Source organism: Eptatretus burgeri, chromosome 6 (assembly GCF_056783735.1).
Source record: "Eptatretus burgeri isolate ZD-2024b chromosome 6, Ebu_testis_v1, whole genome shotgun sequence".
NCBI classification, from domain to species: Eukaryota; Metazoa; Chordata; class Myxini; order Myxiniformes; family Myxinidae; genus Eptatretus; species Eptatretus burgeri.
In genome coordinates, this window is record NC_140966.1 from 91,015,963 (window position 1) to 91,037,243 (window position 21,281).

At 44.0% G+C, this 21,281-nt stretch overlaps 1 protein-coding gene across 1 annotated transcript in view; it reads right to left on the reverse strand.

The window, feature by feature from the left end:
- Positions 1 to 21,281, reverse strand: part of LOC147025316 (uncharacterized) — a 71,576-nt gene that overhangs the window by 6,717 nt on the left and 43,578 nt on the right. The window contains exon 5 of the mRNA XM_085886176.1: positions 6,554 to 6,619. Coding sequence (XP_085742302.1) covers positions 6,554 to 6,619 — 66 coding nt within the window. The remainder of the gene's footprint in view (positions 1 to 6,553; positions 6,620 to 21,281) is intronic.

The following is a 21,281-nucleotide window of genomic DNA, read 5'->3' on the forward strand; positions in this document are numbered from 1 at the left end:
GGCCACCTCACTTTATATGGGGTCTCAAGGCATATTCTGGGTTACTTCGTTGAGATCTGAAGCCACCATATTTTTTGGCCTGCTCAACCATGCCTCAACTTAGAACAGGCCACAACGATTTCTTCACAATAAAGTTTTTCTTTTTTCCCCACCTCTCTCATATATCCAATCCCTGTTCATCATATCTACGAATTGCTGGATACATCACAATATCTATTAAAAATTACACACATGCCACAAAATACACGACACAAAACTACACAAAAGAAGTCCTGGCAAGGGTTTGCAATCTCTGATTGCTCTTTTTCTTGTTCGCTCCGCAACCACTTGAGTGCTTGACACGAAAAATGGTCAATATAGAAGCGCGTGTGTTCACATGGAAAATTGTTCAACAAAGTTACACAATGATTGGATGGAAAATGTGGCCGGCGCTCAAAAAGGTTTTTGCAGGCATGGGTTGCAGGATATTTCATGTATAGTGCCTATAGAACGTCTTCAACCCCTTTCAAAATTTTCACCTTTTGTTGCCTCATCACCTGGAATTAAATTTCAATAAATCAGACCTTTTCCACCTTTATTTACACATTGTAACTCTCAACTTCCAAGTGAAAAACAAATTCTACAAATTTCAGAAAAATTCAGGTCAGGTGAAACCAATCATCTTCAACATCACATACCAAGTTAAATGGCTTCCAGCTGCATTAAATTGTAGTGATTCAGATCATTTCAGCATAAAATCAGCTGTTCCAGTAAGTTTCCTCTGCTGGGTAATGCATTTCACAGCAAAGACCACCATGAGTACCAAGGAGCTTTGAAAAGACCTCTGCGATAAAGTTATGGAAATGCAGAGATTAGGGGATGGGTATAAAAATATTTCAAGGGCCTTGAATATCCCTTGGCGCACAGTGAAGACAATGATTATGAAGTGGAAAGGGGTATGGTACCACCAATACTCTGCCAAGATCAGGCCATCCTCAAAACTGGATGATAAAGCAAGGAGACTGATCAGAGAAGCCACCAAGAGGCCAATTGCAACTTTGAAAGAGCTACATGCCTTTATGGCAAAGACTGGTCACTGTGTGACGACATGTGGCAATAACCCAATCACCCCACAAATCTAGCCTGTACGGTCAGGTCAGGTCAGTTCAGGTATGGGAGCATGTGCCGGAGCAGTGCGTCGCAGTGTCCACTTTCCACCGGTACTCGAGGAGCCTCTGTCTGGCCATCCCGCAGGCAAATGGCTGGCCCATCCCCATCTCCTTGAGATACTGATCAATCTGCTGCAACCAAGAGGCAAATGGTCAGCCCATTGTCCTCCTCCAGTCATGAGGCTCCCTCACAGAGAGAATCTGGTGAGCAAGATCAGCATCAGGAAAATGAGCCACATATCCATACAGCCACTGCTGACGCTCACGGACGATACAGGAAACAAATCTCATTCAAGTTTCTCTCAGCAACCGCTCGTTGGACACAAAGCCGTCCAGCGATTGCCAAGGATTCTCTGAAGACCTGGTACGAAAGGAATCAGGGCTCAGTCTCAGATCCCTGGTCAGAGTCCAAGTCTCAATCGGTAGAGCAAGACTGGAAGCACCAAGGATGTGAAGACTCAGACTTTCGCCATCCTGCGCAGGTACTGAGAGCGAAAACCCCATGATCCAGAGAATCCATGACTCCCCAGGCCGAGCCAGACATCTGTTGACGGCTTGCTCACAGCCAGCAGAGACATGAACATCACTGCCAAGGTAAGTGAATTTCTCCATGACCTCAACATCCTCACCACAAACAGGGGCAGACAAGATAGCAGCATCCAATATGTCATTGAAAGCCTGGAACACAGTTTTGAAACCCAGAATCCCAATGGCTCCAACTCCTCATTCAGCACCTCGAGGGCCCCCAAAAGAATATCCAGTCTCCGCAAAGATGACTGCATCATCTACGAAATCTAGGTCAGGGATCTTGACATTCCCAAAGGATGCACCGCAGCTTGATCTCTGAGATCCTCCCCAGAATCCAGTCCATACAAGGGCCGTGGGGGGGCAGTACACACCCCTGACAAACTCCAGTAACAACTGGAAATAAGTCGGAGATGGTATCACCACATCTCACAGCACTCTCAGTACCAGAGTATAGTTCAGACATCAGATTGATCAGTTTTGGTGGCACCCCACGAAGACCAAAACTCCTCCAGAGGACATGCCGATTCACTGGAATGAACACTTTGCAGAAAACATAGGCTGCAAGCAGCAATTACCAAAACCCTTGTCTGTGCTTGGTGAGGACCCGAAGAGCAAGGGCAACGTCAATCATTGACGTCTTTGGTGTAAAGCCTGACTGCTCTGGACGCTGGTGCTCAAGCAGATGGTGGTGATCCCTTTCAATAATTGTCTGAGCAAAGACCTTGCCAGGCACTGAGAGGAGCATCACCCTTCGGTAGTTGTTGCAGTCCTGGTGATAACCCTTCCTTTTTCATAGAGGGACATCAAGGCCCCTCTTCCAGTCAGTGACGATGATGCCTCTGTTACAGGCAGAGCACAAACTGCATGTAACAACACGAGTGCAGCATTTCCACCAGCCTTGAGAAATTCAGCATGGTGCCACAGATCCCAGGAGCTTTACCCCCATTTCAACTGGTTCACCACATCCTGTGTTTCCACAAAGGTGGAACAGTTGATTGAAGGTTAAGCAATATGGATAGCAACACCCCTGACATCCAAATTAACAGCTGCTAGATCAGCCTGGTGCAGCCGCTCAAAGTAAACGGCCAAGCGGGCCTTCATGTCTTACTCCTCTGTCAAGAGCCCACCACCCTTCGCTCTCACTGCAGTACACCGAGGTTCGAGCTTGAAACACAATGCATGAATTCCCCTGTAAGCAGGCCGAGAATCACATAACCACAGGTGATGCTCTACCCACTCACATATATTCCTCACACATCGGCCTCCTGTCCACCCTCAGCACACATACCGTTTTATACCTCAACTCCCTGAACAGCTCAGCTGTGCCACTGAGCCTGGCCCTGTGACTGGTCAATGGTATCCAGTGTCTCTTGAGACAAAATTCTTCTTCGCCCCATGGTGAGTTCCAAGACGTTCACCGGCAACTGGTCTTTAAGGCACTCCACAACTCTTCAGGATTCCCAAAAGCACTCAGACCCCCCCAAATCCCCAATCAGACTGTTTGCAAACTCCTCAACCAGCCTCTCATTCTTGAGCCTGCCAACATCCAGCCTCGACTGGGATGGTACCATTCTCCAAGATTTAAGCTGCCGCTTCAGAGTTGCGCCAACAAGCCTGCAGGCGGTATTGAGGAACTGAGCACTTCGGTCGATCCTGCAGTTCTGGATCATCCTCCAGCAACCATGAACGAGCACATGGTCAATCTCATTTGCCACACCACCAGCGTTGGAATACTCAGTCCAGCGATGAGCCTGTATTCACTGAAACCATGAACCAGCCACGCTAAGTACATGACTTTTTGCAAAGTCAAGGAACGTCGTGTTATTCTGGTTCACAGTTCCAGACCCATGGGGACCAACACAGATCTCAAAACCATCCCCATCAGTTCCAGTCGATGCATTGAAATCCCCCAGACAAGAAGAGTATCTCACCTGGGTCACTGATCAAACACATACTCGAGCGTGGCGTAGAATACATCCTTCACGGTGAGATCCCTCGCTTCAGTTGGAGCATATACAGAGACCAGGGAAACGACACCGAAGGAGTGACGAATCCTTAGTCTCATAATACACTCGCTGACCAGTGTTACCTCAATTATGATTGGAGTCAGCATAGTGGACACAGCTACAACAACTCCTTGGGCATGGTAACAATCAGAGCGACCAGACCAATCGTAGGTGTAACCACCCGCCACGATCTCACCACTATCTGGTCTCTGAACCTCAGAGTGCTGCAATACCGATGTTCAAATACTTGAGCTCAGATACAGTGGGGCAACTTAGCATAACAATTGTGCATTTTGTGAGGAAAGCACCAAATTTGGCACACTAGTAGCCTATCATATTATGAACAGATTTGGATATTGGGCCATCTCAAATTCAGCTGCTGATGGCTGTGGCAGCCATTTTCCACTGCCATCAAAAATTTGAGATGGCCCAATATCCAAATCTGTTCATAATATGATAGGCTACGAGTGTGCCAAATTTTGTGCTTTCCTCACAAAATGCACAATTGTTATGCTATATTTAGCTAAGTTGCCCCACTAATAACAAAGACAGGTGATCATCCTCTCTTTGGGATAGAATATTCCAGGCACCCACCCAAAGCGACCACCTCAGGTTAACCCAAGGAGACCGCCATCTTCTGGATGACACCTCAGCACCAGCCTGACACACACAACACCGCAATCCAACCCGGCAAGGTTACCCTTGGTTTTGCTCCCATCATCACAGAGTGGGGGTCCCAAAGGCCCTGCCCCAATCCCATCATCCAGTGAGCTGCCCTATGAAAGGGCAGCTGTGCAGGAGGTACTCCCACAGGGTGGGTTTTCAGATTTTTTTTGCATGTTTTTCAGAGTGAAGGGGTTTAGAGGATGGAGTGCCAATCCTGCCACTAACCTCTGAAAAAAAAAAAGTAACCTAAGTGCAGGACGACATCCACAGACATATTTGGGCACCAGAAATGGATGGCCATTGGCTCACAAGAAGCTGCTCCACTTTTGACAGGTTTTGTTTTTAATCCTGCTGGATGTCGATAGCCATACACCCTCCTCACCAGAAAACCTGGTGGGGGAGACAGTTTAGTCACCGACAACCCAACCATGAAACCGGTTAGTACAGGTTTACATGGTACCTGTAGCAAGCCACATATATAATCTGGCTTGACCTGTACAGTAGGTGGTAAGAAGGAAGGCATTACTCAAAAAAGCCCACCTTGAGTCCCGTTTGAAGTTTGCAAAAAAAACTCTGGAGATTCTGAAGCCACGTGGCAAAAAGTTTTGCGATCTGATGAAACAGATGGAATTTTTTGGCATAAATTCAAAATGTTACGTTTAGTGCAAACCCAACAGTACAGCACCCAAAGAACACCATCCCTCTGTGAAGCATGGTGGTGGCATCATGTTATGGGGATGTTTCTCATCAGCGAAGACTGGAGCACGAGTCAGGATAGAAGGGAAAATGGATGGAGCAAAATACAGGAAAATCCGAGAAGAAAACCTGCTGTCCTCTGCAAGAAAGCTGAAATTGGGACGGAAGTTCATCTTTAAGCATGGCAATGACCCGAAGCACACAGCCAAAGTTACACTGGCGTGGCAAGGAACAAGAAGATAAATGTCCTTGAGTGGCCCAATCAGAGCCACAACCTAAATCCAATCAAAAATCTGTGGCACGACTTGAAGATTGCTGTCCATCAACGCTCCCCACAAAACTTGACTGAGCTTGAACAGTTTTGTACAGAAGAATGGGAAAATATTGCCCAATGAAGGTGTGCAAAGTTGGTCGAGACCTATCACAACAGACTCACAGCTGGAATTGCTGTCAAAGGTGCTTCAACCAAGTATGAACTCGGAGGGGTAGACACTTATCAAACCAAGATATTCTAGTTTTGTATTTTTAATTATTTTCATGAAATTTGTGGAATGTTTTTTCCACTTGGACGTTTTGGGTTACGATGTGTAAATAAAGGTGGGAAAAGTCTAATGTAATGCGATTTCATTCCAAGCTACAAGGCAACAAAAGGATAAAAATTTGAAAGGGGGTGTAGACTTTCTTTTGGCAATGCACCAGGAATAAAAGGCATTGACCTCATTTCACTCAGCCAAATTGTCACATCCTAATCAACCAATTAATTCAATATAACAACCTCATCTGCTCACCCTCTACAAGGAAAGACCGGTTGCCCACCTGCATTAATTTGTCCCTTTATTAAACTTCCCACCGCACAGCGGCAGACGGGATTTTGCAATCACTTATGTGTGTATCCGGGCCGTAACTTTTTTTGTTTTTTTTTACGATTTGAGCTTTTGTCATCAAATTTTCAAGCTTTATTATGAGAACATGGAGAAGATAAATTAATAATTTGGTCGAAAGGTCAAAGGGCAGCATCACCTAAAATCGTCAATTTTCATCCAATTGACATGAAATTTTAATTTTCGTTTGAGATTTTATCAAATTTTCAACAAAGCCACAATTTAAAAAGAAATGGAGAAGACATTAAGAATTTGGTCAAAAGGTCAAAGGTACCGTTTCACATATTGAAGAAGAAGTCCGAAAACAAAGTGGACGGGCTTTTCATTTCCAAATGCTTTCCAGTTGCCTTTGTCAGTTCATCATCACTTCCATTTTTCAAATGCGCTGCCCATCACTACATCGTGTACATCTGGAATCTCTTCCACATACATGCTGATTCTTTCATATTCTGTTCATCTCTGGGCCATTGCTACTCGTTTTATTGCTCATGGTGCATGTGCATTCAACTCAAACCCTCTGGAAAGCTGAAAAATCTGCTGCTCTTTGTCATTTAGTTTCCTCCACGAGCACTCGTATGGAAATAACAACATTTAAATGGATAATAAAAATCAAATCAGTGCAGAGAACCTTGGGCTGTTGGGGCAGCATTTACTTCATAACGCTTGGGAGCATGGTCTTCCTCAAAGCATTCAGCTGTGGAAGTAAAAAAAGGGGAAAAAAAGCATATTAAATATATTTAAGGCACCCCTTACACATGTGTGTTGATCCTATACTACATTTGCGTTCTGTAAAGCAAATAACTGCTTTTAGTGATAACTTGATGACCCGTGAACCTGTTGGGTTCCCGTTGTGAGAGAGGTTGATGAAAAAAATTATTTTAAGAAAAAAAAAAAGGAGATGGCGCCAGCGAACTATACCGCTGAGGTTGTTTGCATTGATCATATACTCCTGAAGAGTACTTTACTGAATCGGGAATTTATTTTTTAATATTTTTTTTTCGTTGCCCGATTTGAACGAAAGTGATAATGATTTGCGATACATTCATTTAATAGATATAACGTAGATAATCACCTGTAACTATGAATGAGTGTGGCTTCGTGATAAGGGTGGTGGCTTGTGATCCAAGGGTCCTGAGTTCGAGCCCCGTTGGCCACTGAATTAATACTAGGGGGTTGACTCAGCCTGTCATCCTTCCAAGGTCGGCGAAACGAGCACCAGTATACTGGTAATCGGGGCACTGCATCAGCAGCATAGCCGTGCCCCTAACCGATGATGCAACCAGCAGCCAAAAAGGCAGCACACGATGGGAACTACAAATGAGTTCCAGTGGGAACTTAAATATCCCAATGACTACATGATTAATATTACGTTTGTATTGCAATTCAATTCACAACTTAAAGAATATAAGGTTTTTTGTGTGAACAGATACTGAGGCAGCTAGATCTCATTAGTGGCACCAGTTGGAATGTGGGGAATGCTTTGTTTACTGTTATCTGTGCTGGAACATGAACATCCCTGGGGTAACATCCCTGGGTCAGATTGCGGGAGAGTGTGTCGGAGTGGTGCTGAGGTGTCGTCCACCAGACGGCGGTCTTCTTGGGTTAACCTGAGGTGGTCCCTTCGGGTGGGTGCCTGGAATGTCCTATCCCTAAGAGAGGATGATCACCTGTCTCTGTTATCATCTGAGCTCAAGCGTTTGGACATCGGGATTGCAGCTCTCTCTGAGGTACGGAGACTGGATTGCGGCGCGATAATGGTGGGTGGTTACACCTACTATTGGTCTGGTCGCTCTGCTGGTTACCATACCCAAGGAGTTGCTGTAGCTGTGTCCAATAAGCTGACACCAATGATAATTGAGGTAACACCGGTCAACGAGCGTCTTATGAGATTAAGGATCCGTCACTCCTTTGGTGTCATTTCCCTGGTCTCTGTTTATGCTCCGACTGAGGCGAGTGATCTCACCGTGAAGGATGCATTCTACGCCACACTCGAGTCTGTGGTTGATCAGTGCCCCAGACGAGATACACTTCTCGTCTTGGGGGATTTCAATGCATCGACTGGAACTGATAGGGACGGTTATGAGGTGTGTGTTGGTCCCCATGGGTCAGGAACTATGAACCAGAATAGCACTAAGTTCCTTGACTTTGCAAGAAGTCATGGACTTAGGGTGGCTGGTTCATGGTTTCAGCACCCACAAGCTCATCGCTGGACTTGGTATTCCAACGCTGGCGGTGTGGCAAAGGAGATTGACCATGTCCTCATTGACGGTCGTCGGAGGATGATCCAGAACTGCAGGGTCTACCGGAGTGCTCAGTTCCTCAATACTGACCACAGGCTTGTTGTAGCAACTCTAAAGCTGCACCTTAAATCCTGGAGAATGGTACCAGCCCAGCCTAGGCTGGATGTTGGCAAGCTCAGGGATGAGAGAGTAGCTGAGGAGTTTGCGAACAGGCTGAGTGGAGATTTGAGGCGTCCTGAAGAGTTGTGGAGTGCCTTCAAGACCACCGTCCTTGATGTTGCCGGTGGATGTCTTGGAACTCACCGCAGGGCAAAGAAGAATTTTGATTCTCAAGGGACAATGGATACCATTGACCAGAGTCGCAGAGCCAGGCTGAATGGCAGAGCTGAGCTGTTCAGGGAACTGAGGCGCAAAACTGTACGTGCACTGAGGGTGGACAAGGAGGCCGATGTGCGAGGAATCTGTGAGGGGGTAGAGCATCACCTGTGGACAGGTGATTCTCGTCCCGCTTACAGGGGAATTCGCGCATTGTGTTCATCCAAGCCCATTCCTCGGAGCACTGCAGTTACAGCAGAGAGTGGTAGGCTCTTGACAAAGGAGTCTGTAGTGAAGGCCCGCTGGGCCGGTTACTTTGAGTGGTTGTACCAGGCTGATCCACCAGCTGTTGAGTTGGACATCAAGGGTGTTACAATCCCTGTTGCTGACCCTCGAATCAACTGTGGTCCACCTTCGCTTGTGGAAACACGGGCTGCGGTGAACCAGTTGAAATGGGGCAAAGCTCCGGGGATCTGTGGCATCCATGCTGAACTTCTCAAGGCTGGTGAAAATGCTGCACTCATGTCGTTGCATGCAGTTTTGTGCTCTGCCTGGAACACAGGCATCATCCCAACTGATTGGAAGAGGGGCCTTGTTGTTCCTCTCTGGAAAGGGAAGGGTGATCGCCAAGACTGCAACAACTACTGAGGGGTGATGCTGCTCTCAGTGCCGGGCAAGGTCTTTGCTCGGATAATTCTTCATCGGGTTCGCCACCTTCTGCTTGAGCACCAGCGTCCAGAGCAGTCAGGCTTTACACCAAAGAGGTCAACGATTGACCGTGTCCTTGCTCTCAGTGTCCTCACTGAACGCAGACGAGAGTTTCGGCAGGGGCTGCTTGCAGCTTATGTTGATCTCTGTAAAGCGTTCGATTCAGTGAATCGGGATGTCCTCTGGAGGATTCTTGGTCTTCGTGGGGTGCCACCAAAACTGATTGATCTGATGTCTGAACTCTATTCTGGTACTGAGAGTGCTGTGAAGTATGGTGGTACCATCTCTGACTTATTTCCAGTTGTGACTGGAGTTTGTCAGGGGTGTGTACTGGCCCCCACACTTTTCAGCACGTGTATGGACTGGATTTTCGGGAGGATGTCAGAGAGATCAAGCTGCGGTGCATCGTTTGGGAATGTCAAGATCTCGGACCTTGATTTTGCAGATGATGCAGTCATCTTTGCGGAGACTTTAGATATCCTTTTGGGGGCCCTCGAGGTGCTGAATGAGGAGTCGGAGCCGCTGGGATTACGGGTTTCTTGGGTCAAAACTAAGATCCAGGCTTTCGGTGACATCTTGGATGCCGCTGTCCTGTCTGTGCCAGTTTGTGGTGAAGATGTTGAGGTCGTGGAGAGATTCACTTACCTTGGCAGTGATATTCATGTCTCTACTGGCTGCGAGTCAGAGGTCAATAGACGTCTGGGTCGGGCCTGGGGAGTCATGGATTCACTGGATCATGGGGTTTGGCGCTGCCGGTACCTGTGCGGGAGGACGAAAGTCCGAGTCTTCAGGTCCTTGGTACTTCCAGTCTTGCTCTATGGATGCGAGACTTGGACTCTGACCAAGAATCTGAGACGGAGACTTAATTCCTTTGGTACCAGGTCTCTTCGGAGAATCCTTGGCTATCGCTGGTCGGATTTTGTGTCCAACGAGCGGTTGCTGAGAGAGGCTCGGATGAGATTTGTTACCTGCATAGTCCGTGAGCATCAGTTGCGGCTGTATGGACATGTTGCTCGTTTTCCTGACGCTGATCCTGCTTACCAGATTCTCTCAGCGAGGGAGTATCATGTGTGGAGGAGGCCAGTGGGCCGACCACGTGCCTCGTGGTTGCAGCAGGTTGACCATCATCTCAAGGAGATGGGGATGGGCCTGGCATCTGCCTGGGGGATGGCCAGATGGAGGCCACTGGAGTACCAGTGGAAAGTGGACGCAGCGACGCGCTGTTCTGGCACATGCTCCCATACCTGACCTGAACATGAAGAGATGATTGTCTGCAACCTTTGATCTGCACAGATGTTTGTACTTTATTACTCTCGCCAAAGGAGAGGGTATTGTGTTTGGGTCTGTCTGTCTGCACATAACTTTCGTGTTTTTCAATGCAACCGCTTGTCTGATCGAGATTAAATTTTCACCATAGGTGTGACGACTCATGTAGAACGTTTTGATCAAAATTATGATGTCATGGGTCACATGGTGTGGCAGCCATGATGGAAAAACGTTGGACCTCTATCTCTGAAACCACACCAAGGATAAATATTGAAACTTGGCACACGGCAAGTACTCCTCCTGGGGAATAAGTGCGATTTATTTTTATCACACTTATGTGATAGGTGCCTTGGTTATGACATCATAATTGCACAGGTAGAAAGTCACATCTGATAAGTACAAAACATTTTTGAGGGTCACATGGGGATAAAATGGTCCACAGAAAAAGAAATTGACGTCATTGGTCACGTGATTTGGAAGCCATGTCGTTTCAAAAAAATTAAAATAATAAAAAAACAACCTTCAAAAAAATCAGATCGAGGCGAAATGTTGCATGTATGACGACCTATCCATGAGGAACAAGGACAAATGTGTCCAAGAGCAGCGTCCTAAAGGTTTTGTCGGTTAAAATAAAAATAAAAAAACAGCAACAACAACAACTTCCGATATTTCGTCACGTGCCTTGATTAAGCCAATAGCGAGACCCGTCATACTGTATTTACGTATTTACCAAATATCGTGTAGTTACGAAATAAATAATGTATTTACAAAATTACGATATATTAAATGGAATGATCTTTAAATAGTAACGTGAACTTTTTGATACTTTAAAGCAAATGTCCGAATATATTTAAAAGTTCATGAGAGACGCTCTCAAAAGGCACCGTCAATGTGAGGATGTGTACAAGTGTTCAGTATTTAAGGAGATCCTGATCGTGTATATAAAAGAGCTGAGTCCTAATATAAAGGTTTTGTCTTCACAAAAAGAACAACAACAACAACAAGAATAAGAATAAGAAGAAGAAGAAGAAGAACGCCGAGCTCTCTTAGAGTTGCGTTCGCTACACGAGGCGCTGCTAAAAAAAAGGTTCACTCATATGACTTCATAGGTCACATGGTTTGGCAGTCATATTGGATTGAAGAAAAATATTAAATTATGTTTTCTCAGGAACCACTTAATCAATCAACATGAAACCACATTTAGGATGTAGTGGTGATGGGGAATACGTTTTAAATTTCAACTTGATCAGATGCATGGTCTGGCAGCCAGAAGTATTTAGTTTTTAGCTCGCCTGTTCGAAGAACAGAGAGCTATAGCAATACCCCCGCGTGAAAATGTTAAAGTTTTTGGTGCAAGTTATTTCCTTTCTAATGTTTTTATCTACCACACTATTTTTTACTGATTACAATACACAAATACATATATTGCTTTAAAATTATTTGGATCAGACTTCACTGCAATGCTTTATAAAAAATATTATTAGACTAGTTTTTTAAAAACGATAAATGTATAAACAGGCGAGCATTGGGTGGCTTTGACACCACTATGGTTTGATGTTTTTTGGGGTTTTTTTTTATTATAAGAATCACTTGGCTGTGCCTGGATGGATTTGAGGAGAGAGTAGTAGCAGCTGAAATGCGAATTCTATCCAGGTTCCTCCTGATGACTTCATCTTTGCTTTTTGCTGCTTGGGTTCCTTCTGATTACTCCAATGCAGGACTATTTGGTCTTCATTTGATTTGAATTTTTTAATCCCATTCTAAATTCAATTGAATAATAAAAACCAGAGAGTTGGTGTCAAAGCCACCCAATGCTCGCCTGTTTATACATTTATCATTTTTAGCTCGCCTGTTCGAAGAACAGAGAGCTAGAGCGATACCCCTGGCATGAGCGTGAGCATGAGCGTGAGCGTGAAAATGTGAAAGTTTTTGGTGCAAGTTATTTCCTTTCTAATGATTTTATTGACCACACTATTTTTTTTACAGATTACAATATACAAATACATGTATATATTTCTTTAAAATTATTTGGATCAGACTTCACTGCAATGCTTTATAAAAAATATTATTAGACAAGTCTTTTAAAAACGATAAATGTATAAACAGGCGAGCATAGGGTGGCTTTGACACCAACTCTCTGGTTAAAAGAAGAGTCCAATAATATTTTTTATAAAGTATTGCAGTGAAGTCTGATCCAAATAATTTTAAAGCAATATATGTATTTGTATATTGTAATCAGTAAACTAGTACACATATTAAATGAATGGCAAGCGTCTAGTATAAACAGGCGAGCAGTGGGTGGCTTTGACATCATCTTAGGTTGAAGTTAAAAAAAATTTTTAAATCATTTGTTAATTTCAACTTCACTACACCAATAGTATACCCCAAAGGAACCTCCATGCCAAATATCAGCATCCTAGTACACATTAAATGAATGGCAAGCTTCTAAAAAATAACTTGCACCAAAAACTTTAATGTTGATGTGCTACAAAAAAGTTAAGTTCAAAACAGGTCAAAAATTTAAAACATTTGAAATTATTTTTTAATTTCAACTTCACTACATCAATAATATACCCCAAAGGAACCTCCATGCCAAATATCAGCATCCAAGTACACATATTAAATGAATGGCAAGCTTCTAAATAACTTGCACCAAAAACTAACATTTTCACTCTGACGCTGACGCCGGGGGTATCGCTATAGCTCTCTGTTCTTCGAACAGGCGAGCTAAAAGGGTCATGGATTAGAGTCAGGTGTCCAATCAAAGTGGGGTTGCATCAAAGTGAGACGTATTGTTTCCCGTCATCACTGCCAGCAGTTTTGAAGTGGCAGTTCTAATTGTCTCATCAATTATATGTTGTACACACCAGTATACAAAAGCAGTCCTGGCAAGGGTCTGCAATCTCTGATTGCTCTTTTTTCTTGTTACTGTTTGAACTCTGCTTCACCCAACTAATATATTCCTTGGACCTTGAATAATTGTTTGCACTTTCTTATCATTGGTTGAACTCTGTTTCACCCAATTTGTTTTCTGACTTGAGACGTTGAGAAAACTACTCTTCCTCAACAAGAGACTAACCACAACTGTTCCTTATCCTATCTTGTTTGTTCAATTATCTCACTCTCTGACCCCCAACTTGTCCTTGCTTGAGTATAAAAGAACTTGGGCTGGGGCACTTGGTGAGAGAGGCATAGCACTTTGCGGCAGATGCCTTCCCCCATACATGTATGCTTAAATGATTGAACTCTGTTACAACAAATTATTAAAAGAACCTTGAGTGAGTTTTCTTCCACACAGCCAAACTGAGATGGCAAGGTACAAAATCAGGTGATTCTTCCTCAGTTTAATTTTTTTGTGTGTAGGCCGACATGATCGAGGCTCGTGGAAGAGTGAAAACAGAATGGAAAGGGAGAAACGGCAGCATAGACGTGAGAGTGAGATCAAAGGGTGGGGGGAGGGGTGTGGGGGGGGGGGTAAGGATCACATGGCGGTGAACAAGCTGAATGAAAAACAGCAAGAAGAGCAAGGGGAAAGTGGGAATGAAACAGAAAAGGAACAAACTGTCCACAAAAAAAGAGAAGAAGAAACAAATTGCACCAACCCCATATGAACTCTCCTTATCCAGCAATATCTGTGTGTGAGTGAGAGTGCGAGTGCGAGTGCGACCGCGGTTTCTCGACAACCACTGGTCCGATCTAATTGAAACTTGCCAGGTATATTGCTGGGGCCCTGTGGATGTGCCTTTTCAAGGTTTGATATTAATCGGACAAGTGCTTCCCAAGTTATGGCCATTTATTTACCAACCAATGACAAGACACATTGCTGCGTGGGCATGGCCGATGGGGAAGAGAACCTTAGCCACGTTCGCCATTACGGGTAACAACGTACGGACTTCCAGAAAGTGATGACTTCGTGTATTCTAATAATTTCTCGATTTCTTACGCGCATTTATAGATAAACACAATGCCCCAATCCAGTCGTCGTTTACGAGAGCGAAGGAACGGCCTGTGTGGTTGTTTTGAATTTTTTTTTTCTTTTCTCTCTTCTAAGCCTGGTGTTGGCTTAGTGGTTAGAGTGGTGGCTTGGGATCCCAGGGTCCTGAGTTCAAGCCCCGTTGGCTGCTGAATTAACACCAGGGGGTTGACTCAGCCTGTCATCCTTCCGAGGTCGGTGAAATGAGTACCAGTGTACTGGTCCGGGTGTATGCCCCGGTAAGAATAGGTGTACCATATCCCTGTGTGTCGTAAGAGGCGACCAGGGTTGGCGTCAGGAAGGGCATCCGGCCATAAAAAAAAAAACATTGCCTCAAGAAAAAGCCCAACCCCTGCACAGCAGGGAAAAATGGCTGTAAAACGGTCATTTTTTTTTCTCTCTTCTCTTCTCTTTGTGTTTTTCCTTGTGATGACATTGCGAAAAGGCAAAATACGTTGGCGCTAATTGAATAATTGGCCATTAAAACTAAATTGCGAATAATCATAACTGCGATTTGCGAATAATCATAACTGCGATATGCGAACTTCCGGGCCATGCTCGTACGGGCATGCGAGAGCGAAGGAACGGCCTGTGTGGTTGTTGTTTCTGGCTCACTGTTTGAAAGTTTTTTTTGTTTGTTTTTTGCACGTATGGCCACGCACGTACTAGTACATACAATTGTCAATTCCTGCTTCAATCACCATTTTTGATTTCCTCTGCTGAACACAAGAAAATGTGATGCCATAAGATCTGACTTCACAAGGATACAAAATGTTCCCCAATCCATGGGTGTTTCGATGGGAGCTCGACCAGATTCAAATGCCATTGTTATTTGTTCAGAGTTTATTTCATTTCCGTTTTGGCTCAGCTGTGAATGTATTTTGTGAAATATTTATGACACACAACTGAGCAGGATGTTTTTGGATGATAAATTTGTCAAATTATTTGGATCAGTTTAAAAATATATGCATCAAGGATGGATTTTCTCGACCAAATGTTGACAGGTATGCTGTGACATTTTGTGCCTTCTGTCAACATTTGCTTGAGAAAATTTGTGGTCATATTTTTCCGTTGATGCAGACAGAAGAGCGTTATAAAGAGGAATTTTCTCTCTTCACTTAATGTGCAAACACACATAGCTACTCCCTGGCTCTTTTGGACGATTGCTCCGTTTTTCTTTTCTTCCCTTGCTCTTATATTCTCCAAGTTTGTGGATCTTCCTTCCAGACTTCTCAATCCCATTTTCCCCTCCATGACTTAAAGTAAGCTGTGCATCACCATCTCGTGTCATCCTCCATCCCTACCTGCAAAATTTCCAACCACAATTAACTAGACTGAACCAAACCCTCTTCCTTGCAGGTTTCTCTTTCCCTTTCTCCTCTCCCCCCTCGTTCTCTCTCCTTTTCATTTACCACTTTGTTTGTGTACACCTGTTGCCCCATTGTCAATGCATTGCCTTTTTATCCTCATGTTACCTCGCTCTTCCATGAGCCTAGATTTTGTACACAAAAAGTAAATAACGACATGGGTGGTCGCTAGACTAAGGCGAATTTGAAATATGTAGATAAGAGAACACATCAGATGGCATTTTTGCCGTTCGTTGTTCCATATAGGAACATGATGAGCAACTGTCCATTCATAATTTGTGTTCGATTCCCTAACTCTACGTTCGGGAATCCCAACGCGAACGTTGGGGTGAAAGCATATAGTAATATAATTGCATACTAGTCATACAGTTTTTTACGGATCGGGCTGAAATTTTTTGACAAAGAGGTTGATTATAGTGCGCATAAAAGAGTGGAAGCCGATTTTTGATTTTCGGAAAAAATGTTTCGGATTTTTTTCAAAAATTTCAAAGTCCCGTTCCTAGGCAACAGTGGCGTCCATAGCAACGGTGCTCAAAAGCATACAACTAGATCCTGATATAAACCGACCAGTCAAGTTTCATCAAAATCGGTTGACTCCTCTGGCCTCCAGAGCTGTCCATGACATACAAACAGACAGACAGACATACAGATGGAAAACCCGAGACTAAGGGTAGTCTGGCGACCACCCAAAAAGGTAAAGAGGTGAGGGAGACAGGGGGTCAGGGAGATCACAATATCCTGGAAAAAAGATAGTGCTTGGGAACGATTTGAAAACAAAATTCAACAACACTTCTGTGGAAAAGGTGGAAGGATCCGTAGCTAGATTATGGCAAGAATAGTATGAACTAGAGTTCGTGTGGAAGTAAAATAATTTATCCCATCTTGTTAAATGTTTACAACATGCTACACCAACAATTTATGGACATACAAGATCATAGAAAGCTCTCTGGATCACATGACTATCGCAAAGCATTGCTGTTCTGTATTAATCATGCTGAAACAAGTTTTTTTTTCATAATGGGATTGGTGCTCTGTTCACAAATTCCATCCGCATTTCTTATGGGTTTGCTTTTAAATAATATAGGGATATAAAATCTGTTGTAAAGCATTGTAATTGACTACATAACTTCAAAGCCATGAAACCTAGCAGCCCAAAACTTTGCATGTATGCAAATGGAACGCCAAAGGAGTGCATGAATGAAAACTGGGTGTTTGGGTAAATTTTAACACCCCTTTTAAGAATAATTTATGGTAAAACCAGAAATACAGGCAGCATTTGGTCAACCTGTGTTCAGTTCGCTCAGCTCGGGGGTCTTGACCAGCTATTTTGTCCGCTCAGCTCAAAAAGGTCTTGCCTTAGAACAGGTCGGTGACTGATATTGCTACATACCTAAAAATCACTGATAAGTGCCCAGAGGCACTAGTATTCATGCCTTTATTTAGTTTCCGCATATGCGATAAGCTCGAGAATCTCTTTTCCTGAGCCAAAATTCAAAATATAAACTGCGGAATTGACCTGAGCAGAAGTTCCAACTGCTTCAAAAAAATAAAAATTAAAAATTGTGTTCATTCGTCCAACTCGGACGTTGTTTGACATTCGAAGCATCTCCGGATGGTGTTTAGTATGACCGATCGCTAATCGTTTGCCAACCCTGCTGTTCCTAATCAACGGTTTCCCTGAATGCTTAAACCACTTGGTGAGTGCCCTACAATCGATAGCGGTATTACGTATGCAGTTTGGCCCTATCGGGAGGTGCAGTCAGCAGTTGCTGCAAGCACAAAGAAGTATGTAGATAGCACACAAATGGGTAAATTTGGATTGGAAAGGGACTCTCTGCGGTAGTGTGTATGTGTGTATGTGTGTATGTGTGTATGTGTGTATGTGTGTATATGTGTATATGTGTATGTGTATGTGTATGTGTATGTGTATGTGTGTGTGTGTGTGTGTGTGTGTGTGTGTGTGTGTGTGTGTGTGTGTGTGTGTGTGTGTGTGTGTGTGTGTGTGTGTGTGTGTGTGTGTGTGTGTGTGTGTGTGTGTGTGTGTGTGTGTGTGTGTGTGTGACTGCAGGCTTGGTTATGTGTGCAATGCGTGGCTTTCACGAGTGGGCTGACCAAGCTTGCACCCGGGCATGTGGTGTGCGGAACCGTGGTGGAGGTTACGTGGTCATCTCACGTACCAGGTGCTTCAGCACATGGGGAGCGGACATGCTGCGGTGCCAAAGCCACACAGGACACACCGTGTAATGCAGGTGTGGGGAAAGTTGAGCCGCAAAATCCGTGCACAACGACACGTACGCGAGTGAAAGGATAAGTATATTGCTGGTGAGCGTGCATGGTTAGCATGGACCACAAGGAGGCTGGAGGAACACATGATGGTTTCGTTGTTTTATTTCTGGATACATGGTCAAGGGTCGTATAAGAGCTAATACACAGAACGTATAACAAGGTGAGCAGGAGACAAGGTGGGTGGGAGAAGGAAGCACAAAACAGTGGGGAAGAGATACATTAGGAGATCTGTGAAAGGGAGAGGGAAGGGGCGGGGTACATGGGGTAAACAATAAGGACACCTCAGGACTTTGAGGAAGAAAAGCAGGGAATTTGCAGGAGGTGGGTATGGGGTGGATTAACAGGGATAGAAAAGATCATGGTTTTGGATGGGGGAAGAATAGAGATGGTGATGAACAGCCGTTTTGAAGACCTGGAGGGAAGAGTGGGATTGAAGAGAGTGTGGGAGTTTGTTCCAGAGGTGGGAAAAAGAGGTATGAAAGTGTGAAGGAGAGCAGTGATTCGTGATGTTGGTATTTTCACCAGAAGGGGGTTGCTAGTGGGCCTTGAGCACCCTGAGGAAATATGAGGGGGGCAGATCACAGACAGAGCGTGGGAGGCGAGGCCGGAGAGGAGACGGTGGAAGACAGATAGACCACCGACTTGCCTGCGGTGAGAGAGGGAGAGACCCATAGACTCAGCTTCATCGTGGGAGATCCCAATGCCATGGGAGATACGAATGTTTTGAATTTAAAATGGCTTCCCCAGAGTGTAGCTGCACAAATCCGAGTCGGAGTGAGTCCACCAGAGGGGTGCAAAGGTTGCTGTATGTGTGAGCATGCATGCATGCATGCAGGCCTTTGCCAGGTAGATAGTGTGGGTTTTAAATGCTCCATCCAGGTTTTGGATATAATCCGGCAGTTATAAAGAAAATACTGCTGTTTGGGTGCATTTTCTCCCCATTCTTTCCCCTCCCTCATGTTGCCTTCCCTTCCCCTCATGCTTCCCCCCCAACCCCGCACCATCTCATGCTGCCTTCCCTTCCACCCCCCCCCCCAAAACCTCCTCACTCCCAGTGTGTAGACATTTGGTGAGGCATTGGGTCCAGCGATATATCGATATACTAGTATACCGGAAAACAAAAAAAAACAAAACAAAAAAAACAAAAAAAAAAAGGGTACATCACCAACAAATCAAAGAAACGTCTTTACAATCCTGAAATACCATACACGATTTTTTAAAGCTTTAATGCACTCGGCATATGGGCTAAATATGGAACAGGAACAGTGAAACTATCACGTCAAGACGTAACAGGAAGTTTCACCTTCAGCATCCGAGCACCCATGCAAGCAATCACATTTTTCTTTTCCCTCGTGGCTGGTTTTAAAGCAATTGCCAATTGGTTATAATCTTATATGAATCGGGTGTACTTTAAAAATCCTGTGCCGAGTCAGTCATCTGCAATAGCAATAACAGTATGAAAGCGATACTGTTATAAAGGCGATATGAACAAATCAAAGAAAGGTGTTTACAATCTTTAAATACCGTAAATGATTTTAACAGCTTTGATGCACTTGGCATCTCAGCAAAAATGGAACAGGAATAGTGAAACATTATGATGTCAAGATGCAACAAGAAGGAAGTACAGTTTGTTTTAACTTTTAACCCTCAGCATCTGAACACCAGACAAGCAATTGCATTTCTCTTTGCCCTCATCACTTGTTTTAAAGCAACTGCCAATTGGTTATTCTTTGTATGAAGAATGTGCTTTAGAAATGCTGTGCAGAGTCAGTGATCTGCGATAGCGATACCGGTATAAAAGATAGGGGTACAGCGTTCCGTGATTGTCATACTGGTACAGCGATGGCAATGGATTCCGACCTGTTTTGATTACCAATACTGATCTCGCTTTAAAACATTTTTATTTTTTTAATACAACAACCTGAAAGTAAAATAGACGTCGTCATCATGGGGGGGGGGGGGGAGCCCCGTGTGGGAATCCTTTGAAAAATTACCTTGCGTCAATGATGTGTATGTTATACAGTATATGAATACGTAACGGGCCATTGGACCATTGCGTATTTTTGAAACCTGCGTAAAAAAATTAGAATAACTTTTAAATAATATCAACATATCGGTATACACCAGTATGGCCCCTACAGTATATCGATAGAGGGGAAAAAAAAAACAACAAAAACACAATATCGACGGAGCCAAGTTCGGCGTCACTCCCCGCCCCCCCCTTCCCCTTTTTTTCCTCCCCCCTGCTCGCCACAGCCCCCCACCACCGCCTTAATACCCCCTAAAGCAAAGTGACAGGTTATGTTTGCTTGTATTGTTTGAAGAAAAGTGTATATGTCCCTTCTTCTCTTCTCCCTCAAAAACACTGCATTAAACGGTGGTAAACTTCCAAATTTTTTCTACAACCTTCAAAATCTTTATTACAATATAATTATAATACACCTGAATACTGTAGAACACAAACCTCCTTTTTGGTACTTTCACAACCTTTTCGTTTAACAGTACTTGGACAACATATTACGCCATTTTATATCATCTCGACCAATGAAATTTGCTGTTTGTACACCCCCTGCCCATGTCCTTTTTTCTCAAGACTGCGTGGGATAAGGTCTTTTATGAACTCTCTAGTTAATCCAGTCTTTTCGTCTTCATGGCAGATTAATGCAATCTTCATTAATCCAGTCTTCATGGCATACAAACTCTTCCAAAGATGTGCAACGATCAGGTGCACCTTTACAAGCTACATCTTATCAGCATGATAATGTTACCTGCACGAACATATATTATTTAAGTGTGCAGCATAGTCTGTAGTTTAGGGAGTTAATGGGTATGGTTAAAAGTGATCCGTGCTGTATATTACGCTTATCATTCTCCTGTGTAGCGGTGGTCTGTTTACCTTGCAACATCATGATGCTGCATACACGGACTTTTATTTTGAACTGTGTACTGCTTCGTGAGATCTTGTGCAGAAAATGGTCCTGTGCTGGTAAACTCTGTGTCATGGTAGATGTCACAGTGGTGTTGTGCTTGTCCAGTCCCTTTGGATGGAGGAAGTGAGCTCCAATGTATTTTTTTTATTTTTATTTTATTTTTAACGAACGCCCAATTCCTGGATGGCATCTATTCATTATAATAAGATTATTGTACATTATTAATCATTCAGTATTTTCCCAATGGATTGAGCAAGGCAATGTCAGCATT